At 44.7% G+C, this 8,258-nt stretch overlaps 1 protein-coding gene across 2 annotated transcripts; it reads right to left on the bottom strand.

The window, feature by feature from the left end:
* Positions 1–265: 265 nt before the first annotated feature.
* On the bottom strand, positions 266–892 carry PPP1R2C (PPP1R2C family member C). Of its 2 annotated transcripts, XM_021681867.1 has the most exons (2): positions 663–892; positions 266–584 (listed from the first exon to the last, which is right to left on the bottom strand). In XM_021681867.1, the coding sequence occupies exons 1-2, from the start codon at positions 890–892 to the stop codon at positions 266–268; spliced, it is 549 nt and encodes a 182-aa protein (XP_021537542.1). The 2 variants fall into 2 exon arrangements, with proteins under 2 accessions (XP_021537542.1, XP_021537534.1); XM_021681859.1 differs by having other exon boundaries at positions 266–892.
* Positions 893–8,258: the final 7,366 nt, after the last annotated feature.

Below are 8,258 nucleotides of genomic sequence, written 5' to 3'. Positions count from 1 at the left end.
GCTATCAGTATTTGCCACAAAGAACCACGCACAAAAATACCAAGCAACCGTTTTGCCATTAGTGTATTATTTTCTAAGTTCACCATTGAATTATGGAAGTACACTTTAACTGATAGGTATTTTCAGTACTGGAAGCCGGGCCTCGACAAGCAAGCAGCAGCGTGTTGGAATAGCAGTTCGTGGCAGTTCGTAGCAGTTCGTGGCAGTTCGTAACAGTTCGTAGCAGTTCGTATGGCACGCAATGGCCGGGCAGAGCAGATGTTGTCTAGGCAGAAGATGACTGGGTTTGCAGTTCGTCACTTGTAGGACCTTCATCCGATTCTTCCGCAGCAGTGTTGTCTTCGTTGTTGTCATCATGTAGAGTTTCTTCGTTGTCATCCCTGTCTTTCTCATGTTGGAAGTCTTTGGAGATCAGTTCTCTAGCCAGCTTGAGGTTCAGGCCTTCGTTAGAGTGTAGTTTCCTTTTCATTTCGAACTGCCGCTGCTTTGCTTGCTTGTCGAGAAGGATCTTACTGCTGTGCGCCCCGTCACTCTCCGGCTCTCCCAACTGGCAGTTCAACTCCAAGGTACCACTGGCGGCTAATTTCTTGGCTAAGATGTCTGGGGTCATGGCTTCCTTTGCTTCCAAATCACTCACTGGCTCTTCTCCATCATCCTGTGGGCTGAAGTAGGGGCTGCTGGGCTCGTTGATCTTCATTAAATTGTAGTCTCTGTAGGCTGGACGGTGTGTGGCCAGGATGCTGGATTCGTCCCATTTCTGGGACTTTTTTCTCTTTACCTCTGGTATTGTCCCTCCCGACTGCTGGGCAGAGGCAGTCACCGAGGAAGCAGTGGAGCTCTTATTCTTCAGTATCCCCTTGATGGGCCTGTGTGAGGTGGTGGAGGTCGCCATGCCTCCCTGGGGAGACAAGGGCTGCCGCGGGAGGGTTGGGCCTCCGCAGCCTCCTGCCTGCCCTCCAGGCTGAAGCAGCAGCTCGGTCTGTTCTGGGCACTGGTCGCAACGTCCTAAGAGCTTCACCAGGTCCCAACGTCACAAAGGACACTGAAGATGACATCACAGAGGTGGCCACTGCCGTCATGGCCGCCGTCATGGCCGCCGTCATGGCCGCCGTCATGGCCCCCGTCACCGCCTCCCAGCCCATGCTGGCAGTTTTTTTGTTTTAAGGAGTAATATGGGAAATAGCCCTGTGTTAAACACGAAACAGGGAAGTACTGTTTTGTGAATTTCTATGTAGTCTGTCTGGGTACCAGAGGCTATGTAAAACATATGTCTTACTGTGGGTCCCGGTCAAAAATTTGACTCACTATTTTGGTTGGAAAGATTGGAGGTGTAGGTGCTACAAGGCAATTACCTTCTGCTCCTTCCTTCTGTCACCATGCACACCTCCCTCTCCCCTACCTACTTACACACACAAGCACACACATACACACAAAACCCCTGGTCTTTCTCTCATGCTCCGCCTCTTGGTTAATGGCCCCAATATCCAGTCACTTACACCAGCTGGGAACCTGGCATCATCCTCCGTGCCTCACTCTCCAGTCCAGCTCTCAGGCACTGGCCTAAATAGTTCGAGAAACTCTCCAATTCTCTTTCTTCCACCACCACCCTGTTTCATTTCACCACCACCTCTTGTGGGGACTACAGCCACAGCCTTTGAACTGTGCCCTGCCTCCCGTAACCCCTCCTGCTGCCTTCCAACCTCTTTTATCCACCCTCTAGCCAGAGTGGTTTTTCAAAAACACCCACCAAATCTTGTCACATCTCTCTTTCAAACCCCTTAACAGCTGCCCATTTTCTGTAACATAAAGACCCAAATCCAGAAGAGGCCAAAAAAGGCAGCTCTCTGAACTGCTCAGACATACATCTGGAGCATTCTCCCGCTGAAGTCTTCCCACCCTACCTCCAGCTTTCAATCCTGGCCTTTCCGTGCCAAGAGCATCCACTTCCCTTCCTACCCCAGAGGCCTTTACAGTTTTCAGCTCAATCTTTATTGCCTTATTTGGGCCTGTTTCCTTAACCCCAGGGCAGACAGGCCTTCCTGTGCTCTCATGGCCTCTCTTATTCTCTTTGGCATTGTGATTATACTATCTGTGCACACCAGATGGTAAACTCCAAGAGAGCAAGGAAGATGTGTTTTGCTCACCATCATCTCCAGCTCTGTATCTTCACAACATGATGCTGTTCCTGGCACATAGTAGGTATTACAAAAATATTTATTGAGTGAATAATAAATGAGAGGTGATGGGGAACTGTAAGAATGAGATGTGTGAATAGAGAAAAGAGGATTCCAGAGCCTTTACAGTCAGTTACCATTTGTCCAATTAGTCACATGGGGGGGGGGAACCCCAAAAACCCATATGTGGAATTTGGGGGCTGTTATAGGAGTGACTTTGGAACATTTTGTCCTTCACAGGCCTCATATTTCACAGGCAGTGACATTCTTCTAAAAAACAAAAAGGAAATTAAGATCCAGTTTCACATTCTCCCCTCCAGGTAACACTCACAAGATTTTTTTCTCCCTTCTGATAACATTTTGCTTCCTTCTCTCTCCCTCAAGGTCTTTCTGCATTTTTGAAACACAAAAGCAAAAGCATGAAAGAACCGTAAAACTTTTACAAGGGTCTTAAGCACCTTAAGTTCAAGTTGTCCTGTATTCTCCAAAGTCCTACTAACTTCAGGAACTCTGCAATCCCTTTAAAACTGTGTTATTCATCTCAGAAAAAGAATTTCCTGATACCCTACTCTTTGGAAAAAAAAAAAAAAAGCTGCATTCTGTGGTGAGGGCTTTCAGGGATTCAAAAGCTGATATTCAAGGCTACAGGAAAACCCTCCGGTATGTCAAGGGAGGAAAAAAACAACCTTCATTATTCGGAACTACTCCAGGCTACCCTTTTAAAAAGCCTAAATGCAAGGCAACACAGGGCAGCACAAATGTGGTTAGTCCTCCTGGCTGGTAGGCAGTGTGGGTCTGTGCATGTTTAGCTGTAAACAGGATGTTAAAGGGAGATGCTGATTCCAGTGCATTGGGATTTTGCTTTTGTCCGTACACAGCACCCACCCCCACATACTGTGATCTGAATATACAAGCTGCTCAATATATAATGAGTCAGCAATCCGGTTGTTCTTGCGCTTTCTGAAATTCATCTTTCAGTAGCACAAAGGCAGCTCATGCTGGGGCAGGAGCACTATGATTGTGACCTATTACATGGGCCACAAACAACATGGTTTAAAGAAAGAATCCGCCAGGCCTGACAGATTTCAGTTGTACCTTACGTAAAAGTAATCCTTTTTCACCTACCATTTGCTCGTTATCTGCTTAATTAATGAAAAGCTCCCTAAGAAAACCCCAAGTTTTGAGTTCTTGTCATCAAACTAAAAATTCTCAATCTCAGCAACCCTACCATAAGCTTGAGTTAGAAAAGATCAGCAGGCTTTCCAATATTCTTCTTTCTTTACGCTATTCACTTGTTATTGCCCTAGGACAAGAGAGGAGCAGTTATGTCTGAGGCTCCATCATACACACACACACACACACACACTTCAGGGCTAACTAAAATTTTCCCAGTCAATGATACATTATATGAAATTTAGATACACACCTAGAAGGTCCTTTCGACAAATATTTAGTGACCATCCACTGTATTTCCAAGAGCAGAACCTTCCTTTCAAATGCACAGAAAGCCAAGTGGTGCTTCGGTGGTCCTCAATGGGTTGATGTTTGATAAATACATCTAAATATCCATGCTGTTCTATCATCACAATTTTAAAAAAACATTAAAAAAATATCACTGATTTTTAAAATGTCATTTGAACCCTCTGATGTTTGCACAGGATCAGAGTATTCTGCAGAGCACTGATTGACTCCAGAGCTTTGTTTCTTCCCCTGAGAATCACCTCTTTTCCATGGAGACATTCTCCAAGTGCTGTAAGTATGGGGGTTGGCTCGAAAGGAGAACCAAGCTGGAAATAAAGAAATTCTCAACTAAAGGTGGAAACACCTAAGAAACCAAGAGTCCCCACCAACAAGGAAGGTATCCCAGATGTCCCACTGGTTGCCATTAGTGAGAGATTAGTAAAACTCTGAGAAGGCAGTGGGCTATTCGGGGACCAATCATGCTACTGGAAGTGGGGATTAGTACTAATTTAGCCATGTGGTATCTGAAGTCATGCATCAGTTTATCCAAGAATTATCCACAGTACTTGGAGAACTATGTTAAATACTGTGTGGTATGAAAACGAAAGTGCTCTTTGGTTTTGAATCTCTGTTTCTTGCCCCATTTCTCTCTCTCATATTCCAAACCCAGGTTTCTGACATTCTACTAAATATCTGTATCTTGGATTGGGTTCCCTTACAAACCAACCCTGAGACAAGGATTCAAGTGCAAGTAGTCTATACTTGAGAAGAGATTTGCAGAAAACATTGGTAGGGGAGTAGGGAAGTGAGACAGGGGAGGGCAGGAGACTAAGGGTGCATCACCAAAGCACTTCCTCCTGTGGGCAATTAGAGCTTAATCCTGCTGCAAAACTGGGAGTCAGTGAGGAAGAGTGACCCCCGTGGCTCACCTCCACCTCATGGGTGAGGTGCCCATGAGTATATTTATGCATCAACTGCTGCCATCTTTACTTAAGGCCTGCTGGGAGTGGGGAGGGGCATTAACTCCCTGTACTTTGGATTCCGGCTGGAGCATTGGGAGTGGATGGCCAATGTGCTGATGCATCCTCCTGTTGGCTTCTTCCCATCCTTTTTCACAAATCTTCTCCTGCTATCCTGCTCCTTGGGCTCACAGTCCCAAATGAAAGTCTTTCTCTCCAGCTCTGCTTTTACAGGCAGAACCCAGACTAAAACAAGGATTGTGCATTTTATCTTCAGTTCCCCCACACTTAACACATAATTGACACCTGTCTAAACTCTGGCACATGCCCATATTTCTGTAAAGCTGGTGAATGAACTGAGGAAAGTGGACAAAAATCTTTTGAAAGGAGGAGTCTGACAATACGGGCAGATCTAGAGAGGTTCAGTGAGGTGATGGTTTTCTATCTTTTTCATTAAAAGTTTGAAAGCAGTGAGACTTTTTTTTTTCCAAATGAAATATTACATAGAACTCCAGAATAACAACTGATAACACTGGAGCTAGGAAGCAATGGAGTTGGTCTATCTGAATGAAGTGGGGACCCCAGAGTTATCATCACTTGGCACCTCAGAGGTGGTTCCTGAGGCATCACAGGGACCTGAGAAAGGAAGCCAATTTGAAAACCACTGTGAAAGTGAGTTGTTGCCCAAAGCATGAGTGTTTGGTTATCCCAAGGGTTGATTTTCTGAGTGGTCACTTGTCTTAAGGAGATTTTCTACTGTAGCGATTGACAATCATAATCATTGAGAGCAGGTCACAAAGGAGACAGGACATCACTGAAAATGTCTGATGTAACATAGTAAACATCAGCTTAGCCCCCCTCCAAGGGGATAATCCAGTTTGGGAATATTAAAGGAAGAGAAAGATCATCAATGGGAATGTCTGCCAGGAGTTATACAGAAAGTAAAGTCACAGATATCAGAAAACAGGCCTTGCAGGGATTGGCTGAAGAGTTTGTGGGAGAGAAATGTTCTTCCTGTTCCCTAAAGGATACTAAAATGTTTCATAGGAAAATGAAAGGTGGTTCCTCTTCTTTCTCTTGACCCTGCTGGGTCAGGGAAGGAGCTATTGATAAAATAGAACATGGTTTTATCAATCAATTATTTTCATATATACACATAAAGTTAGATTCCAGAAAGTATTATTTTGGCTCAGATGGAAATCCTGAAAGTTATATCAGCCAAGCCCAGGAGATGGGAAGGGGGTTGGATCTAAACTTGGGGAGGAAGGGGTGCCTGGGTGGCTCAGTCAGTCAAGCGTCTGCCTTAGGCTCAGGTCGTGATCCCGGAGTCCTGAGATTGAGCCCTGGGTCGGGCTCCCTGCTCAGCGGGGAGTCTACTTCTCCCCCTCCTTCCCACTTGTGCTCTCTCTCACTATCTCACTCTCTCTCAAATAAATAAAATATTTTTTGAAAAATAAGTAAACTTGGGGAGGTATCTGATTTGGATATGAGATACGTGCTGGAACCCCTGACTGCCACCACTCCTAGAAGGGTTGTGTAGCAAATGGGAAAGTACAATGCCATTGCAGTCCCAGAGGACTCATTGCCTAGTGGAGAAGATTGAGGATCAAAAAGATATGGTGGCTTGTTCAGGGTCAAACAGGCAGTTAGTGGCACAGCCAGCACTAAAAACCCAGGTCTTCTGGGACCACTATGGCAATGCACTTGCCCACTTGCTACATGCCTCTTCTAGAAGTAGTGGGAGTCAGGGTCCCAACATGTGTCTCATATCCAAATCAGATATCTCCCCAAGTTTAGATCCAACCCCCTTCTCATCTCTGCCTCTTTGGCCTGCACCATTCTCCAGTAGCACTGGCACTTGGAAAGAACAAAAGAAACAGCAAAACCACCATTTCAGGATTAAAATCTTAAAATCTTGTGTCCTCTGGATAGCAAGCTAAAATATAAGGTGCAAGCTCAGCTTGAGGCACCAGTGGAAGAGTTTTTTGGGCAAGGAATCAATAGGCCAGCTGACCAAGTTTTCTAGTTCTGGATGAACCATAGTCAAATTAGAAAAGCAATAATGTGATCCCGGGCAGCAAAATTCAATTTTGCCAACAACACTGAGATTCCTTGAGGCAGCCCTTTAAAGATGACATTATAGACAGGATTATTTCCCATGTGTACAAATATGGCTGGGGAGAAAAACACACACATGGAGATATAACCTGATGTGTGATCCATTCTATTCAGGAAACAAATTTTCTTGTTATTATATATCTATATTTTTTAGAAACAACATTATAAAAACAGCAAGAGAGGGTAATAGAAAAAGAAATGAAACACTGCAAGTCTTTTTTATGATGTTTCGCATGCAATAAGAAAAATAACTCACAGAATCGTCAGATTTCTTAGAAGCTGCAGTAAATATATTGTTAGCATCCCATGACTCACTAACAAGATGGTATCTGCAGGGAGGTAGGGCAAGAAAGCTGTCACCGAATTCCAGTCAATGATTTATGGTATTTGTGACTACCACATGCAAAGATCGTCAGCTGGCAATTTATTCTGGCTGATGTAACCCGACAGAATCTTCTTCCTTTCTGACAACCAGTCCAGTAAGTAAGGTTAACACATTTCAGCTCTAATAAACAGAAGTAAACCTAGCAGTGAAGTTTGGTTCCATCTTAGTCATGCCTATGTGTTGGTTGTATTTAAACAGAGCCAGCAAAACAGTTCATGGCAGCCACGAAGACACTGACAGGAAGGCGGGAGTCAAAGAGAGTAGAACAGTGGTTGTCCAACCTCAACCTGCAGCAGAACTCCCTGAAGGGCTTGTTAAGACACAGAGTACTAGGCCCCTCCCCCAGGGCTTCTGATTCTGTAGGTCTGGGGCAGAAGGAATCTGAGAATTGGCATTTCAGCAAGTTCCCACGTGATGTGGATGGTGTTGGTCCAGGGGATACATGGAAAACTAGTGGAGTAGAACATGGTCCTGCCCCATCTGGCAGGTGATTCGGACAAATCCAGGTCCACAGCTGGAGACCCTGTGCTCTACTTTTTGGAAAGATGAGCAAGTACAAAGGGAAGTACAGAGGGAGGGGAATTCATTCTGTGGTGAAGGGCTTGTATAGGGGGTGTGTTTTGAACTAAGCACCGAAGTGAAGAAGGGCCAGGGAAGGGGACTTCAGGCAGAAGATGGAGAAGGTGGTCTGTGGTAGATGATGAGTACAAATGGTCTTTGAAGGATTGATTCATTACATACTGCAACAATAGAATGGCTACTCCTTTTAGAACTATATACAAGAATGGCCCATTGCTCTTTGTTTAATCAAACAGTCACACCAACTACTTGAGTTGATTGCACATGTAGAAAGAAAAGTAGAAGGAGTTGGCAGGGTGGGTTCCCTGGCATTCCCTGTTACTGATTCTCTACTGATGTCTGCACTTGCTCAGTACAAACTAGAGTCACATGAATAGCTATCCTTCAAAGGCAGAGTCTATTTCTCTGAGCTGATAGTTTTCCCCAGGGAATTGCCATTGTAACAGGTTACATAGACCCATAGATACTTGATAGGATAGTGGGTTGGTGGTATTTTAGGTATCTGATAGTGGTTGCAGGATATATTCTTTTGGACAGAACAACTTTCTTGGCACTCTTGTAATCTCGTCTCACAGATGGTCC

Source organism: Neomonachus schauinslandi, chromosome X (genome assembly GCF_002201575.2).
Source record: "Neomonachus schauinslandi chromosome X, ASM220157v2, whole genome shotgun sequence".
In the NCBI taxonomy this organism is placed as follows: domain Eukaryota; kingdom Metazoa; phylum Chordata; class Mammalia; order Carnivora; family Phocidae; genus Neomonachus; species Neomonachus schauinslandi.
Note: the sequence above shows the minus strand (reverse complement) of the source record. Positions and strands in the feature narration are given on the sequence as shown.

Bases quoted from the DNA above. Each gene is read 5' to 3' on its own strand.
- PPP1R2C (XM_021681859.1), bottom strand. From the start codon at position 892: ATGGCGACCTCCACCACCTCACACAGGCCCATCAAGGGGATACTGAAG.